The following is a 17,511-nucleotide window of genomic DNA, read 5'->3' as shown; positions in this document are numbered from 1 at the left end:
CACTCTGTAGACCAGGCTGGCCTCGAACTCAAAAATCTGCCTGCCTCTGCCTCCCAAGTGCTGGGATTAAAGGCATTCGCCACCACAGCAATTTAGGGGATTATTATTGACACTGGCTCACTAGATAGCTAGGTCAGCCTTGAAGTTGTAATCCTCCTGCTTCGGGTTAAGTAGCTAGGACTACAGTTCACATAATCAGCTAAGGGATTTGTAAGCCAAATAGGCTCGGGTTTTCAAACTGCCCAACATTATCCGTCCGGATACCCGATCCTGCCAGTTCATCCTCCCCTAACTGGTCCCACCCTTCTTCACCCAGTTCACTTCAAGTGATCTAAAGGAAGTAAGCACACGTTTCTTTGCCAGCCCTTGAGTGCACAATGAGCTGCTTTATATTTCTATGTGCAAATTACTGTGAGACTCCTCCACGCCAACTGCTATGAAGTTAATATAAGAAGGTAGTCAGTCACAGGCTCTGTCTTAGAGGATTTCTATTTTATGGAAAGAAACTCTGCGAGAGTAGGGAAGTGGCAGTTAACAGCGACGGTAGCAGATCAAGAAGCGCTAAGCTATAAACAAAACAAGACACACACACACACACACAAACCCACAAAATGAACGGAGCCTACTGACTCCTTCGGGGAAAGCAGGCTTCCATCTGGCTTGCAGGTTTTAAAACCCAGCTGGCTCTCCAATCAGGAAGCCTCTAGCGAACGCCAAGAACCCCGCGGCCAAGGCCGGAAAGGGTGGCGGAAGAGGCGGGGCTTCTGCGTGACGTCACGGGCTCCAAGCCCCTCGGCTTCCAGAGCGAACGGAGCGCGCGAGAATGGAGGTCGTCCGCCAAGCCCTGGGCCCCTTGGTCACCGAGCTGTACGACGTGCAGGCTTTCAAGTTCGGGAGCTTCGTACTGAAGAGCGGACTCTCCTCCCCAGTCTACATCGACCTGCGGGGCATCGTGTCACGCCCGCGTCTTCTCAGTCAGGTACCAGCCCGGAGGGACGGCGTGGCTCCGGGTGGCGGGAAAGGAGAGCCTAGGAGACGGCGGAGGTGGCCGGCGTTGGGGACCAGGGAGAGCCACAGACCAGGCAGGCAAGCCCATCCCTACTGCTGGTCTGGAGAGTGTGGAGGAGCTTGGAGACCGGGAGCCTTCGGGTTCTTTGGGACCTTGTTTCTTGACCGATCGGTGTAGACACGTGCTTTGCGAGAGTCAGGGTATCTTGTCGGACTCTGAACGGCAGAGAAGTCCTTGAGTGAGTTCTGGGTACTTAACCCCCATAAAGTGACAATTAGGGAGAAAAAGGCGGGAGGGTGGAGAAATTAGTCGCTGACCAAAGGATTCAATTTAATAGTACCTGGCAAGAAGCAAGAAATTGGAAATTGGAAGCCATAGGGTGGACACATGAAAGGCAGATGTTTTTGGCTGGTAAGGGTAAAGTGTACACTTAGAGGTTTCTAACCTGGTGCTTCTTAAAACTCGAGTCGGTTGTGTATGGGTCACCGCCAAGTTGGCCGTGAGGTAAAGATTTCTAGCGTAACAAGCTGCCCGCCGAACTGCATGCAGCTGGCATTTAGAATAAAAGGTTGGAAATGGCTGGAAGTGTTGCTAGCAACTCCGTGTGGATATGAGCATTGTGAAGTTTTTATTACGTTTATCTTGGGTGGGTGTGTGGGTGTGCAGGTGCTGTGGCACACTTTGGAAGGTCAGAGACAGCTCGCAGGAGTGTATTCTCTCCCTCTGTCTTGAGGGTGGAAGGGATTGAACTTAGATGGTCAGGCTAGGCAGAAAACACCCTTGCCAGATGAGCCAGTGTGCCTGCCAGAATTGTTACTAAAGCACCGAGGCTGGAGGCAGGAGTTAAAGGTCATCACAGTCCCTCTGGCTGCTCGGCTCGAGGCCAGCCTGGGCTGCACGAGAATTTGTCTCAAGAGCAAACAAACTAGTGGGATAGTTAAAAGTCACTAGTAGCTACTTTGTTGGCTAGTATAAACTGTAGGATATCAAGACAGATGGTGCACACCTATAATTTCTGCATTCACGAAACTGAGGCAGGAGAATTGTGAGTTTGAGGTCAGCCTGGGTTACACAGGGAGACCCTGTTTCCAAAAACCAGCCCCTCTGCCCCCAGTGATGTGCAGTTCCTGTCACACACTTAAGGTTTGTTTCTTGGGTACCCATTTTGCCTAACTGTTGTAAGTAGACTGAAACCCTGATTGACGGGCGGCTTGAACTGTTAGCTTTCCACCATCCGGAATCTTACTATGATTAGGAATTGTATTACCAAGAACTGTCTAATTAAAATTTTAAATAGGTTTATGCAAGTAGTTGCTCTCAATATACACCCCGACCCAGAAAAACAGTAGATTACATGCTTCTAACTTCCTAGGAATAAGTGATAATTGACTGGTTGTGTATAAACATAAGCAGTTAGAGGGAAACTATAGTATTTATCTTACTAAAAAACAAATTCCCCAAATCACCTCTTATACTCACTCATATGATTTGTAGGTTTATGTTTTAAGTACATGCTCATGTCAGTGATAATCCAAAAGAGTGTCTAGCAGACTTAATCGTGAAATTTATTTAACTTAGTAATTGGTTTAGGTACATGTAAAGTATGACATCAGTAAAAGCCTGCAGGAAGAAATATGTATTGTAGTATAATACTGTGGACAAAGTGGAGTGATAATATTAATTTGAGAAAATAAATGTTCCAGTTTTCATAGTTTTATCTATATCTTTGTTGGGGGGAGCGAGGTTTACTGGGAATTGGGTCCCGGGCTGTAAGTACACCAGGCAAAGAGCTCTATCACTGGTCTACCCTTAGTCCTAGTACCTGCCTTCTCTCCAACTTCATTACAGATAATGATATAACAGTTCTGGGTATGTTCATGATTTTAGTATTAGAAATTACACACTTTGCAACTTAGAAATAGTCATAACCTTTTCAAAATACAGAAGAAGCCAAACGAGTAGTAGACCATGCCTATAATCCCAGCACCTGGGAGGCTGATGAGGCAGGAACATTAACTTGAGTTTGAGGCCAGTTTTGACACTTCAAAACGTCAAAAATAGATGGCTAGAGAGATGTCTCAGTGGTTAAGAGCACTGACTATTCTTCCAGAGGTCCTGAGTTCAATTCCCAGCAACCACATGGTGGCTCACAACCATCTGTAATGGGATCCCATCCCTCTTCTGGTGTGTTAGAAGACAGCTACAGTGTACTCATATACATAAAATAAATCTTCTTCTTCTTTTTTTTTTTTTGTTGGTTTTTTGAGACACGCTTTCTCTGTATAGCCCTGGCAGTACTGGAAGTCACTCTGTTGGCCAGGCTGACCTCAAAAAGAAATCCACCTGCCTCTGCCTCCCAAGTGCTGGGATTAAAGGCAGGTACCACCACTGCCCGGCATAAAATAAATCTTTTTTTTTTTAAAAAAAAAAAAAGAGCTCTCATTCCCACCCACCCCAAGAGTAAGTGGTAGATGTACAAGAAATAAAGTATTTTAAAGACCTAACCTGGTTTACAAAGCAACTGTGAGTCTTTAAATTTTTACTTTAAAGTAGGGTCGTGTTGGATGGGAGTATGCATTCTAACATTAAAATATGATTGGTTTGACCTGGTGTTGGAAGCTCATGCCTTTAGTTGCAGTGTTTAGGAGGCAAAGGCAGGCGGAACTCCGAGTTTGATTGAGGCCAGCCTTGTCTACAGAGCTACACAGAGAAACCCTGGCTTGGACACCCTTCCCCACCCTTCAAAAAATGATTTCTGTGGAAAAGATAAAATATATTTCACACAATAGGCTCTATACTTAGGAAAGTCTTCGTTGAACCAGGTGTGATCCTAGAGATTCAGGCATGATGGAATTCTGGAAAGCATCTTTGGTCTTCAGTGTGGAACATCCTCCCTAACATGTTTCCTGTTGCTCTCAGTGTAGGTCTTGAATCTCTCAGGCAGGTTCTTGGTGTTTATGTTTGCACACCAGGCTTTAAGATTGTTGTGATGGGTCTAAATTGGTTGCTTGATAATTTTCTCTCCAGAGTTTAGATACTCAAATGGTAAATGGTTATGAATAATCCATTTATATCTTAGGATTTAATTTTAAAATCTCTCCTGGGGGCATCCATTTCCATTTCCGTTATGCTATTGCATGCTTCGTATATCATTTGAAGTAATAATAATGGAAAGTATGTATGTTCCTTTTCTTCCAGGTCGCAGACATTTTATTCCAAACTGCCAAAAATGCCGGGATCAGTTTTGACAGTGTGTGTGGCGTTCCTTATACGGCATTACCACTAGCGACAGTTATCTGCTCGGCCAATCACATTCCCATGCTCATTAGGAGGAAAGAAACAAAGGATTATGGTAAAATAAAAATAGCATAAGCCTCAAGTTAATATGTAACCTGTTAGGGTTTTGTTCCCTTTCAGGCCCCGCCCGGTGTTTGCTAGAGCTATTGAATGCTCTTCCGAGGCCTGGTCGGCTGTTGAGTTGCCGACTCCTGCTACAGGAGACCTTCCCGTACAGTCTGGGTCTGAAATGCTTTCTGTTGACTGGGCAATAGAGACAAAGTGCTCAGTGAACCCCAACTTTTGTATTGGCCCTTCCTTCATTAGCAGAATGTTTAGGGGCACATATTTCTAGGTATATTTACATTCAAATGCATGCAGTCATGAGGAGTAAGATCCCTCTTATGAAATTACGTAGACACCTTGGGAACATTTTTTGATGGGGTCCATGTCAGGAGTGTTTGTGTTAAAACCTGGAAATCAGTCTAAAAATAAAAGAACTGAGTTGTTACTTAATGATATTAGAGAATTAGCAGGATTTTTGTTAATAATGGCATGTTAGTTTTTTTGTTTTTTAAAAAGAGATCTTTTAAGATAAACTATGTAATGTCTTGGGTTTGCTTCTGAGACTTGTAAGAGGACAGTCAGATACCTCAATAGGTAGAGGAGCCTGCAGCTAACTCTGACCTGAGTTTGGGTGCTAGGTCCCATGTGGGGGAAGGAGGGAGCCTACTGCTGCAGGCCGTCCTTTGACCTCTACACGTGTGCCTACATAGCCACAGCATTGTTGGGGAGGAGGGAGGATATGAATAAAGGTGACTCTTCCAGTAAGCCCCCCACAAACCTAACATGCCTACCAAAATAATACATAGTAGAAAATGTAAAATTGAGTCTCAAAAAATGAATATGAAGTCTAGAGCCTGAGTTAAATTTTGTGGATTATAGTGGGGCTTAAGGGTGGAGAAATCACATTGGATAATTCATTGTGGTTATGGTGTGCAAGAAGTTGTGAAGTGTTTCCCATCTGAATTTAGTTAATGAGTATGAGCGTTTTACCTGCATGTCTCTATGCACATGCATGCAGTGCCAGCAGAGGCTATTTAGGGCATTAGAGTCCCTGGAACTGTGGTTATATATAGAGTTGTGAGCTGCCCTGTGGGTGCTGGGAACTGAACCTGGTTCTCTGCAAGAGCAGCAGTGTTCTTAAGCCACTGAGCCTTCTCCCTAACCCTTATTTTGTTTGAGGCAGGGTCTTGCTGTAGATCCCCGATTGTCCTGCATAGCCTAGGCTGATAGGAGGGCTGCCAGAGACTTACAGTTTCAGCCTCCTAAGTACTAAGTGTCGCCTGGCTTTAAATTGCTTTTTTAAAAAAAGCAAGTTGTTCAGTTGGTCATGAGTGGTAAACTTATAATCAATATACATGGGAAAGGAATGATTTTATTGATGATACTGGCTTATTCTGTTTTTCATTTCTGTATAAGTGATCTTGTTTTAAGAAACTCCACATTGCTGGGGGGGGGGAAGTTGTTACTTAACACAGAGAAATAATTTGTTTTATTATAAACCTATTCTATATATAATTGACAATTTGGAGATACAGAGGATAGTGAACAAAACAGTTGTGGCACATTGAATGATCAACAGAAAGTAGCTTCAAAGTAAATGATCATAAATAAGATTTAAATAGCCTTTTGTTGTTGTTGTTGTTTTTGAGACAGGGTTTCTCTGTGTATCCCTGTCTGTCCTGGGACTCACTCTGTAGACCAGGCTGGCCTCAAACTCAGAAATCTGTCTGCCTCTGCCTTCCAAGTGCTGGGATTAAAGGCGTGCGCCACCACTGCCAGGCAGATTTAAATAATCTTTAACTCTTTTTAGGTTCATAGCAAGCGTAGACTCGGATACATCTTGTGCTAGCTGAAATCTCTTACTTGCTGTTTCAACAGAGGCTTTTCTTTTCTAGGTACCAAGCGCCTTGTAGAAGGAGAGATTAATCCCGGGCAGACCTGTCTGGTCATTGAGGATGTTGTCACCAGCGGGGCCAGTGTTTTGGAGACTGTTGAAGTTCTTCAGAAGGAGGGTCTAAAGGTGACTGACGCCATAGTGCTGTTGGACCGGGAGCAGGGCGGCAAGGACAAGCTGCAGGCCCAGGGGATCCGCCTCCACGCAGTGTGCACGTTGTCCCAAATGCTGGAGATTCTCCAGCAGCAGAAAAAAATCGACACTGAGATGGTTGAGAGAGTGAAGAAGTTCATTCAGGAGAATGTTTTCACAGCTAATCATAACGGTCTTCCTCCGCCGGAGAAGAAAACATGCAAAGAACTCAGCTTCGGTGCTCGAGCAGAGCTGCCTGGCACCCATCCACTTGCTTCAAAGCTTCTCAGGCTTATGCAGAAGAAGGAGAGCAATCTGTGTCTGTCTGCTGATGTGTCGGAGGCCAGGGAGCTGCTGCAGCTGGCAGATGCCTTGGGACCCAGCATCTGCATGCTCAAAACTCATGTTGATATCCTGAATGATTTTACACTGGATGTGATGGAGGAGTTGACAGCTCTGGCAAAACGCCATGAGTTCTTAATATTTGAAGACAGGAAATTTGCTGATATAGGAAACACAGTTAAAAAGCAGTATGAAAGTAAGTGCGTTCAGAAATAGACTGGCTGAAGGGAAGGTGTACTGTCAGCAGTAGAAAGAGCTGCCGGGCACTGAGCTGGCCTTGCTTCTCTCCGTGTCTCAGCTGTGTTCTCCATTCTGCTTTCTTTGTTGACTTGTTTCCCAGGTAGGGAATTCCACGCCTCGCTCTTTCCTCTGTGTAGACTCCGTTCATTAGCTGGCCCAGGGAATACACCTGCTCCTACCACTGCCCAACAGAGCTGTTTAACCATCGTGGACTCAGAATCCTGTCAATTCCCATAAAGAAAATGGGTGAGCTGCTATCAGAAGCTGTCTGAGTTCTGGGCAGGCAAAACAAAGTATCCTGGCACTGTCTGAAAATTGCCAATATAGGAAAGAACAGAAAAGTATAAAGTACTTCTTAGCAGGATGTGTTGATATGCTTTTTCCCCATTTACGTTCTAATAGCAGGCAGGCAGAGGAAATTACAAGAGGCCTGGGAAGTGCTTGGTATTCTACCTGCTTTCTCGTGCAGATTTCTAGTGGCCATGGTTTGTACTGTGTAGGTCTGATGCTGTTTCACAACTCTGTGGAATAGATAAGTACCACATGATTTATTTCTTAGTGCATGCCTACACCTAATTTTTTTCTTTCAAGTAGAATTGTCTGCTACCTTCTGTACTAATGATGTCCTACCAGGACTACATTGCTTAGCTTCCTGGCTGAAGTATGGCTTTTCTTTATGCTTATGTGTTCATTTTTCAAAAATCTGCATTTTTATTGTCAAAAATTTATATAGTTGGCGGGCAGTGGTGGCACACGCCTTTAATCCTGGCACTTGGGAGGCAGAGGCAGGTGAATTTCTGAGTTTGAGGACAGCCAGGGCTACACAGAGAAACCCTGTCTTGAAAAACTAAAACAAGAAGAAAAAAAAGAAAAAAATGTATATAGTTGCCTGTGAGATTGGGACAGTCAAGAAACCTGTAGAAAGTAAATTGCTGAGACATCTCCATAGGGTGGAAAATCATGTCCTTAAGAGAATTTCTAGATGTCACAATGCTTGAGCTCTGTTCGTCTTCATAGCAGTCCCTCTGTAATGGCATAGGCTTGATCGGTGGTCTAAACCTGCAAAAAACAAAAAGGTAACAGCCCATCAGTGTTCGTGATGAACCAAGTGCAGCACTCTTTGCAAGGATTTTCCTCACTGTGACCTCTCACCTAGCTACCAGATAGAACCATGGGTCTACTGATAAAGTACTCGACTCTCACTTGTTAGAAGAAGATCATTTCATACTATAGTTGGTTGGGCAAAAGGTTATCATTTTATCTTTGAAAATTAGCACATATCTTTTTTATTTCTCCTCAGGTGGTGTCTTTAAAATAGCTTCCTGGGCAGATGTAGTAAATGCCCACGTGGTGCCAGGCTCAGGAGTTGTGAAAGGCCTACAGGAAGTGGGTTTGCCTTTACATCGAGCATGCCTGCTCATTGCAGAAATGAGCTCTGCTGGCTCCTTGGCCACTGGAAATTACACCAAGGCAGCAGTAAGTGATGGGGTGCTGGGGTGAGAGGAGACTAGGTCTGTTTGTGCTGTATGTTCTAGGGCAAGAAAATACCTTCATCCGAGGCCCAAGGCAGCCATGGCCTCACTGCATACCCCTCCTCAATCCAGCTATTCCGACAGTTTATTAGCACCAGCTGAACATTTTGATCTTGTAGCAGGTGAAGGGTTTGGATTGTACTCCAGCCCATTTGGACATTTTCCTGTGTTTGTTTTTTTTCTTCTTGAGGCAAAACTGAAGATAAAGGTTGAATTTTAAGTTGCTCTTCATGTTTTCCTGTAGTAAATTTTCTAGTTGGATAATCATCTAGAAAGTGAGTAAATGATATTTATAGATACTTTAAGGACCACATAGTGTTTTTTGTACAGTGCTTTGCCTGCATGTCAGTCTGTGTACCACATGTGTTCCTAGTGCACAAAGAAGCCAGTAGAGGGCATTAGAGTCCCTGGAACTGAAGTTACAGATGACTGAGCAACCAAGTGGGTGCTAGGAATGAACTTGGGTCCTAGAAGAGCAAGCGGTACTCTTAACTGCTGAGCCATCTATCTATACGTAGCCTGCTGTGGTGAATTTAAAACCCTGAATGGACCATAAGTACAGGCTTCCTATGTCAGAGGCAAAAGGTGTGGGGGTGAGGCCTGGCTCAAGGTTAAGCTGTCCCTTACGGTGGTCGTAGCTGGTTGGAAGGCTGACATGTGCCTGTGAGGAGATAGTATAGGAGTAAGGCCAGTGAAGAGCAGGTGCCAAAGAGAAAGTATTGGAAGAGTGTTGCTTAGGTCTTAAAGGTGTGGCGGTTTTGTCTCTGATGGAACACACCTCAAATCCTTCTTTCAGGTAGGTGAGCCATCAGGCATTGTTATAAGGAAGAACTATGATGTACACTCTGTCAGAGTTCTGATCTTTTTCAAGCATGACTCCTTGGGTGAAGGGTGTTCTCTCAGGACCTCTACTGGCTAGTTTTGTGTGTCAACTTGACACAGGCTGGAGTTATCACAGAAGGGAGCTTCAGTTGGGGAAGTGCCTCCATGAGATCTAGCTGTGGGGCATTTTCTCAGTTAGTGATCAAGGGTGTAGGGCCCCTTGTGGGTGGTGCCATCCCTGGGCTGGAGGTCTTGGGCTCTATAAGAGAGCAGGCTGAGCAAGCCAGGAGAAGCAAGCCAGTAAAGAACATCCCTCCATGGCCTCTGCATCAGCTCCTGCTTCCTGACCTGCTTGAGGTCCAGTCCTGACTTCCTTTGGTGATGAACAGCCATGTGGAAGTAAGCCAAATAAACCCTTTCCTCCCCAACTTGCTTCTTGGTCATGATGTTGTGCAGGAATAGAAACCCTGACTAAGACAGGACCGTAGTTGTGTTATTGTGTTCTTGTAATACTGCCTACTGTGTTCCATTTAGGTTGGGATGGCTGAGGAGCACTGTGAATTTGTCATTGGCTTTATTTCTGGCTCCCGAGTAAGCATGAAACCAGAGTTTCTTCACTTGACCCCAGGAGTTCAATTAGAAACAGGAGGTAAGTATGCTCACTAGCTATGGCTCTTCCAAACTTGCTTCCTTATCCAGGCCAGGCAGAATAACACGTTGAAAACTGTGATGGTGTTGTCTTAGTCTAGAACAGCAGTTCTCAACCTGTGGGTCCAACCCCTTTTAGGGAATCCCACATCAGTTATGGAGTAGCAATGAAATAATTTTATGATTGGGGGCTGGGTCACTATCTTTAGCATTGGGAAGGTTGAGAACCACTGATCTAGAACAATGAGTGAACCTTTTAACCTGTAATAGTGTGTACTATGTAAGACAGTTTAGTTTTAGGATAGAAGGCTACTTTGGAGATGGAATGTGGAGAGATATGCTTAATTTAACTCCACCTCCCAAATGTTGGGGCTAAAGTCGTGTGCTGTCATGCTGGCTAAAACCTGATACTTGAGTTTAACATTTCCTATTGGGTGCTCTGAGTATGCCACCCAAAGGAAGCATTCAGGTCTGGAAAACTCTTAGCTAAACAGATGATTGTCAGCAACTTTGATGTGCCAGTGCCTGGCTGTGATTCTTTTTTTCTTTTCTTTTCTTTCTTTTTTTTTTTTTTTTGTTTTTGTTTTTGTTTTTGTTTTTCGAGACAGGGTTTCTCTGTGTAGCCCTGGCTGTCCTGGAACTCACTCTGTAGACCAGGCTGGCTTCGAACTCAGAACACAGAAATCTACCTGCCTCTGCCTCCCAAGTGCTAGGATTAAAGGCATGCGCCACCACCGCCCGGCTATGGCTGTGATTCTTAAACTTGCAACCACCTCAAATGCAGTTGTAAAGGTGCAAGCCAGGAGGATGTAAAAACAGGCATGAGTAAGGGCTGGATGTCGTTCTAAATAGTGTGTGCTTAGCTGACACAAGGCTCTGGGTTTAGTTTCCTGTACCTCACCTCTGCCTGCCAACAAAAGTGTGACTATCCTGTAGAACAAGTAAACCACGGGTTCCCTAGAAGTTGCCGGTCGTTGCTCAGGGGTGTGTAGCTCAGCTGGTAGTATTTTATGTCTGTTGAGTATTTCTAGGAAATTTGCTCTAGATCAGACGGTCTTTTAAGATGAGTATTCTTGAAGAACTCTGGTCCCTCAGCTCTACCCAAATGATAGAACTGAAGGAGTGGATAATGTGCCAGATGTGTGAAGGTGTAAAAGAACTGATTTCTTTCAAGCACTGAATTATTAGGATTATTTTATATAATATTTACTGTGTTGGGGGAAAGCACTGTCCTTTGTTTGGAGTTACTTTAACAGTCTCAAGTTTCGCACATTATGGAGTAGATAGGCTCCACAGACTAAGTGGCCTTGGAAGTCAGCAACTCTCAGTAACTTGAAACTGCAGTTGAAAGTATTTGAGTTCTTTGCCCGTCCATTCTGTGGATCCTGGTTTTGTTTTAGACAAGATCTCTATTTTGTCCTGGAACTCTATGTAGACCAGACTGCCTTCAACTCAAGAGATCCTCATGCCTCCCTGTTGCTGGGAATTAAAGGTGTGCACAACCACACCTGGCTTTTTTTCTTGTGCAGTATAGGCTGGTCTCGAACGCCTGAGTGCATATGCCGCCATTCCCAGCTGACTAAAGTGAGGCCTTGCATATAGTAGGCGTGTTCTCTTAACACTGAGCTCCAGCCCCAACACTAAACAATTTTTTTTGAGATAGGATTTCCCTATTTTAGCTCTGGCCATCCTAGAACTTACTATGTAGACCAGGCTGGCCTCAAACTCAGAAATCCGCCTGCTTCTGCCTCCCAAGTGCTGGGATTAAAGGTGTGTACTACCATACCCAGCCTCAGAGAAAACTACTTTTAATCTCAAATTTACTGTAAAATGAACGTATTTATAGTGACCTTAAAATAATGGGGAGGCATGGAGATGTTATGACTATTTCTCTGTTTAGCATAGTACCTCAACACAAAGCAAGCTGCATTCGACTGCTATATAAGGCCCTGCAGTTCTTTCACTGGATGGATAGCACATTAGGACCTAGGTCCTTAAACATTGAAAGCATCAAAATCCACTTAACACAGTGTTTCTAGAACAACAGATATTATTAATAAAATGTCATTTTCCAGGTATGGTGCCATGTGCTTTTCATACTGGAATTGGGGAGGCAGGAAGATTTCTGAGTTCAAGCCCAGCTTGGTTTACTTTGTTTCCAAAAACAAGGTGCTAGGGCCGAGAACTTGATGGTTATGAATAATAAGGTGTATTATATATAGTAAATGCTCTCTGGATGCTTTGTGAGTTTGCATCATATTAAATAGCTTTTGTTTCTCCGCAGGGGATCACCTTGGCCAGCGGTACAATAGTCCCCAGGAAGTGATTGGTAAACGAGGCTCTGATGTCATCATTGTAGGCCGGGGAATACTTGCAGCAGCTAACCGCCTGGAAGCAGCTGAGATGTACAGAAAAGCTGCCTGGGAAGCTTATTTGAGTAGGCTTGCTATTCAATGAGAAGACACGGAAAATGGGGTGGTATCCAAAAGTCGCTGGCTTCAAAGAACAGTGCTCAGGGTCCTGCATAGGGTCAGTGAGAGGCAGACTGTCTGGAGCATCATGTCGTGCTCTTTAACTTGTAATCACTGCACTGGTGTTGTAATGAGCTCTTCTGAAAGCTTTCATCGAGACCGGTATTTGTTTGGCAGCCGCTACCTTTGAGATTCCTCGGACTAGACTGCTTAATTCTTCTAATTCCAGTGAGACTCAGTCACATACATCCAATGTTAGCTGCTTACCTCCTTCAGTGCTCTGAAGCTGGATCCTTGAGTGGAGCAGGAGTTCTAGCTCATTCTACTCAGCAGTCAGTGTAGAAAACCAGTCATAGCTTCGTCTTGCCGCATCTGGATGGTAGGCCTCTGCATCTGAGGTAGTACCCGTCCCCACTGTCACTAATGTGTTTGCTGATGGGCTGGGAGCTTGTGATGAATGGCTAGGTGATTAAGAGCACTGTTGCTCTTCTATAGGATCAGCATTTGGTTCCCAGCCCCACACTGTGTCTCACAACCATCTGGAACTCCAGTTCCAGGGGATCCAATTTCCTCTTCTGGCTTCCAGGGGCTACATGCTTGTGATACAACACACCTTTACTTAAAAAAAAAAAAGTCTTTGCCACTGCTAAAAGGGAAAATTTGAGTACAGAAATGTTTGCTCACAGACTGAGAAACTGAGTGCCTCCTGCAGTGATCTAACCACTGTTTCATACAGAAGTTAGCTGTGCTCATTGCAAATAGAATTCACAGCCCTGGTAAACTTGAACCATTTCCCCCTTTGGTTCACATGCTCACCAAGCAAAGCATCATCACCCTCGTTTCTGCCCTCCACACATCATCAGTGGTACCTTAAGTTCTTATTCCTGCCAAAAGGAAAGGTCATTTAGCATTCAGCAGATAGCTGTAAATAGTCTAGTTCCAGGTGGAATGGTCTGAGAGTATGTAGCCTGCTAACTTCCTGAGCTCTGAGTCAGTGCGGCACCCAGTCTACACCTATAACATTAGCGTGTACCCTGACTGCAGCATGATCCCATCAAGTAAAAGCATAAGGCATGAGTCTCAGGGTGGGTCTGAACTAATGTCCGAGAAAAGCTGTAAGGAGCTATGTGGTTCTAGGAGTCCAAAGGGACCTTTTCAGTTGTAAGATGTGCAGACCTAAACTGTGGTCCTGAAGTTAATACACACACACACACACACACACACACACACACACACACACACAAGCTTTTAGTGGCCAAGAGGAAAAATGGATTAGCACAATGCATTAGGCCCTACACTGTTAATTCAGATCAGCATTTGGGGAAATAGGAAGCAAAGTCCTCTTTAGAACAGATTTTCTGTATCTAATCCACCCATTAAAATTAACTACAGTATCTTTGTCCAAATCAATTCATCTTAAAATAATGTTAAATGCTTTCTGCTTTTCCAGATGGTTGGGCACAGCAGTTTCATAATTAACAGCTACATAATTTATCCAAGAAAATGGCTTTGTCACTGGAGATGTCAACACTGGGTACTATAAGTTAGATATTCCCTAGTGGCATTTTAACTACGCCTGTCACAGTGGCCTTCCTGCTTGTCTGTAAGCAAAAAACAGACTATCATGAGAGCATATTTATGTCCCACTGAAGGTGGCAGTTCTGTGAGTTCCTCTTGTAAGTTCCTCTTCTAGTTCCTCTTTTGTGGTCCATCAGATGTTTTTTGTCAGTGTGACACAGATGTATCTGGGAAGAGAGAATCTTAGGAGAGAAAATGACTGAGATTGCACCGTGCACTCCTGTAAGAGCATTTTCTTGTTTAATAATTGATGTGAGCTGGAAGAGCCCAGTCCACAGCGGGCAGTGACACCCCTATTCATGTCGTCTTGAATTGTATAGATAAATGCTTAGCAAGCCAGGAAGACCATCCTCCACAGCCCCTGGCTTGCTTCAGCCTACACTTTCGGTTCCTTACCTGGACTTCCCTCTGTGATAGATGAGTGTGACCTGAGGATGGCAAGTGGAAGTGAGCCCTCCCTTCACAATAGAAACCTAAGAATTGGTGTAAGAATAGTCCGCTCTAAGCTTTGGTAGTACTTGTCTCAGGATTGGGGGCTTGATATGATACACATTGGTAGTATCTCATTTTGGCAAGTTTATTTAATTTTTTTGATCTATTTATATGAGTACACTGTAGCCGTCTTTAGACACACCAAGAGAAGGCATAGGACTCTGATGGTTGTGAGCCACCATGTGGTTGCTGGGATTTGAACTCAGGACCTCTGAAAGAGCCATCACTCCAGCCCCAAGTTTATTCTTTTGAGAAATGATCTTGTCGTGTTAGCCCAGCCTCGCTTTGGATTCACATGGTAAGGATTGCAGGTGTGCATACCAAACAGCCTCGTCTCAGCAGTTTCAGAGTAGTTGGCATACTGGTACTGCTAGAATTCATTTCATTTGCTCCAATGAAAGGTACTGTGTGCAGAACTTCTAATGATGGAAACTTTAAACACAAGGAAGGGACAAGTAGCTATTCAGGCCCTTCATGGTGATACATATTTCACACTGGATTATCTGTTGCTGTAGTCCTGACTGGAATTAGCTGGTTTAGAACTCTTAGCGAACTGCCTACCTTAGCCACTTGAGTCCTGGGATTAAAGACCTATGCTACCACACCAGGCAGAATTCTTTTCAAATACTGGTTTTGCTTTTCCAATTCAGGCATACATATATATTCATTAAAGGGACCACTATATGGACTAGAGAAGTGGCTCTGTTCTTCCAGAGGACCCAGGTTCAATTAATTCCTAACACATTTGGCAACTACAGACCCATGAGGATTGGAGACCCTAGGTATACATCAAGCAAAACATCCGTAACACAAAAACTTTAGCATGAGAAAAAGATTTTAAAGCCTGCTTGCTGCTGTCGATTAGATTTGGACCAGCCTTACAGAATTGGTTTAGACATCTCATAAAGCCAGCTACCAAAGCCAAACAGCTTGAGGGAAAAAAAAATCTCAATTCCAGCTGGTAAGTGCTTGCCTATGTGTAAGCTGGGAAGCCTGAGTTCAGAGCCCCAGCATCCATGGAAAAGCCAGCAGCCACTGCCCATCAGTGGACACACCAGACATGCACAATAGGAACTGACAGATCCCTGGGAGCTCAATAGCCAGTCAGTGTAGCCAAATTGATGAACTCCGGGTTCTGTGAGAGACCCTGTTTCCAAGACAATAAGGTAGAAAGCACTCAGGAGACAAGCAGGAGGAGCAATTAAGATACCTGGTGCCAACCTCTGGCCTACACACAAACAGTTGGCTTTTCCTATGTCAAAAAAACAAACTTGGGTCTTCACTAGCCTTACTAGACCATATCAAGCAGGGTGGGGTCTCCAATAGGAGCCAGCTTCTGATTTTGCAAGGTTGACCACAGACCTTCACTGTCAAAGCATGCCTGGTATTTTTCAGGTGTCAGTATATATTCAAATTGTTTAAAGCCAGTAGCATCTAGGCAGTACGTGGTTTGGGTTTGCATCTCTGTGTTGTAGACACGATTTTGTAACCTTAAGGAACATGTGTTTCCTCAGTACAAAGCTTTTGGTGTCAAAAGCTGGCTTCCTTGTGCCACATAAAACCAGTCTGCTCCTTCATTAGGTTTGTTTATTTTGAGGCAGAGTTTCTCTGTGCAGCCCTGGCTGCACCTGGAACTCTGTACACTAGGCTGGCCTCGAACCAGAGATTCTCCTGCCTCTGCCTGAGTGCCAGGTCTAAAGGTGTGTGCCCCCCCCCCCCCCCCGCCTGTCTTCATTAGTAGATTTACCAAACGTGGAACTTAGAAAGCAAATGGCAACAACCGCCATGATTCATCAATTTGCAAATAAAGCATGGCGAGGACAGCCCCACCTGTCCTTAGTAGAACTTAGCCAGGTGCTAATTCTTTTGATGCTGTGCTGTGACACCGCGAGGGAGCCACGCCCACCCTGGCAGCCAGTGCATCCCCCCCCCCCCCCCAAAACAATGGGAGACAGCAGACTAGTCAAAAGTCCGCTGAGTGAGTGCATTCCATCAGACTGACTAGTCAGGGCATTTCAGACATTCTCAGGGAGGCTGGGAGCAGCTGTTTCTTAGAATAATTTTACATGCAGCCTTCTTCAATTATCAGAAGTTGGGAGTTGACTATAGTCAAAATCACGCCTTCTAACTACCTCTATGACAGTAAAATCAGGATGATTAAGAAGCAAGTTTCTGTATTTTTACCTCAAAACAGTCCATAGTTTCTTAAAAGTATCCACCCACTGCTCACACATCAGGAGGGCGTTCCCCAAACCATGTCAAAATCCTTCAGAGATTCCTGTGCTTTGTAGGCTCTATTATCAACAACTTATGCTTAAATTATGTAAGCATAATCATTTAGTCATTGGGGTTTCAGGAAATCCACTCCAAAAAATCAACTATTGCATGAGCTGAAAACTGCACAGCAGCAAGCTGCAAGGCTGAGTTCCCTCCAGCTCCCTGCAGCCTTGGAGGGACTTAGCTTCTCCCCGCACAGGACAGATCTCTCCCAGCCAGGAGAGCCACAGGGCAGCCATGTTCTACCCCTCCCTCCAAGGACCAAGTCATTAAGAACCACGCATTCCAAGGGTAGTTTCTCCTCAACCATTTGGTTCATTTCAGCCAGTTGGCAGAGTCCAGGACCCCTGGCACTTTTGGCTGAGGCAGATTAAGGCAGTGTTGTAAGACACATGGCCAGGATGCGGGCAAAGCTGATACCAGACCTCTGCCTCTTCAACTGTTCAATTGCCCAAGGGTTCAGCTCCCTCTCTAGGTGCAGGTGAGAGTTTTTCTCCAGAGAAGGTGAGGTTTTTTTTTTTTTTTCATCCAAGACAAGTCTCCAGAACAGAGTAGACAGCTCAGGAGCTCCTTAGGACCTTTGTACAAGACTGAGATTCACTAACACCAATAGAGCAGAAAGCCTCTTCATGCTAGAGCAAGATACTCCTCCATGATGTTAAGATTTTAACTAAGACTCAAGGACTTGAGTGCTCGATTTAAAAAAACAAAACAGTTCTTTTAGCAACCTGT

The 17,511-nt window shown here is 44.5% G+C and overlaps 2 protein-coding genes across 2 annotated transcripts in view; one reads left to right on the top strand and one right to left on the bottom strand.

Annotated features, from left to right (window-relative positions):
* The first annotated feature begins 744 nt into the window (after positions 1-744).
* On the top strand, positions 745-15,195 carry Umps (uridine monophosphate synthetase). The gene is made up of 6 exons (XM_031363729.1): positions 745-979; positions 4,208-4,361; positions 6,247-6,915; positions 8,260-8,435; positions 9,848-9,962; positions 12,246-15,195. The coding sequence occupies exons 1-6, from the start codon at positions 824-826 to the stop codon at positions 12,416-12,418; spliced, it is 1,443 nt and encodes a 480-aa protein (XP_031219589.1). The 5' UTR covers positions 745-823; the 3' UTR covers positions 12,419-15,195.
* Positions 7,488-17,511, bottom strand: part of Itgb5 (integrin subunit beta 5) — a 132,442-nt gene continuing 122,418 nt past the window's right edge. The window contains exon 15 of the mRNA XM_031363728.1: positions 7,488-8,018. Within this exon, the coding sequence (XP_031219588.1) occupies positions 8,013-8,018 (6 nt within the window). The 3' untranslated portion in view covers positions 7,488-8,012. The remainder of the gene's footprint in view (positions 8,019-17,511) is intronic.

This window comes from Mastomys coucha, unplaced genomic scaffold (assembly GCF_008632895.1).
Source record: "Mastomys coucha isolate ucsf_1 unplaced genomic scaffold, UCSF_Mcou_1 pScaffold12, whole genome shotgun sequence".
NCBI lineage: Eukaryota > Metazoa > Chordata > Mammalia > Rodentia > Muridae > Mastomys > Mastomys coucha.
Note: the sequence above shows the minus strand (reverse complement) of the source record. Positions and strands in the feature narration are given on the sequence as shown.

What these genes read in the sequence shown, in the direction of transcription:
- Umps (XM_031363729.1), top strand. Translation starts at nt 824, where the DNA reads ATGGAGGTCGTCCGCCAAGCCCTGGGCCCCTTGGTCACCGAGCTGTAC. An exon ending in GAAAGAAACAAAGGATTATG is followed by an intron (nt 4,362 to 6,246) that starts GTAAAATAAAAA and finishes TTTCTTTTCTAG; the next exon opens with GTACCAAGCGCCTTGTAGAA. An exon ending in AGTTCAATTAGAAACAGGAG is followed by an intron (nt 9,963 to 12,245) that starts GTAAGTATGCTC and finishes GTTTCTCCGCAG; the next exon opens with GGGATCACCTTGGCCAGCGG.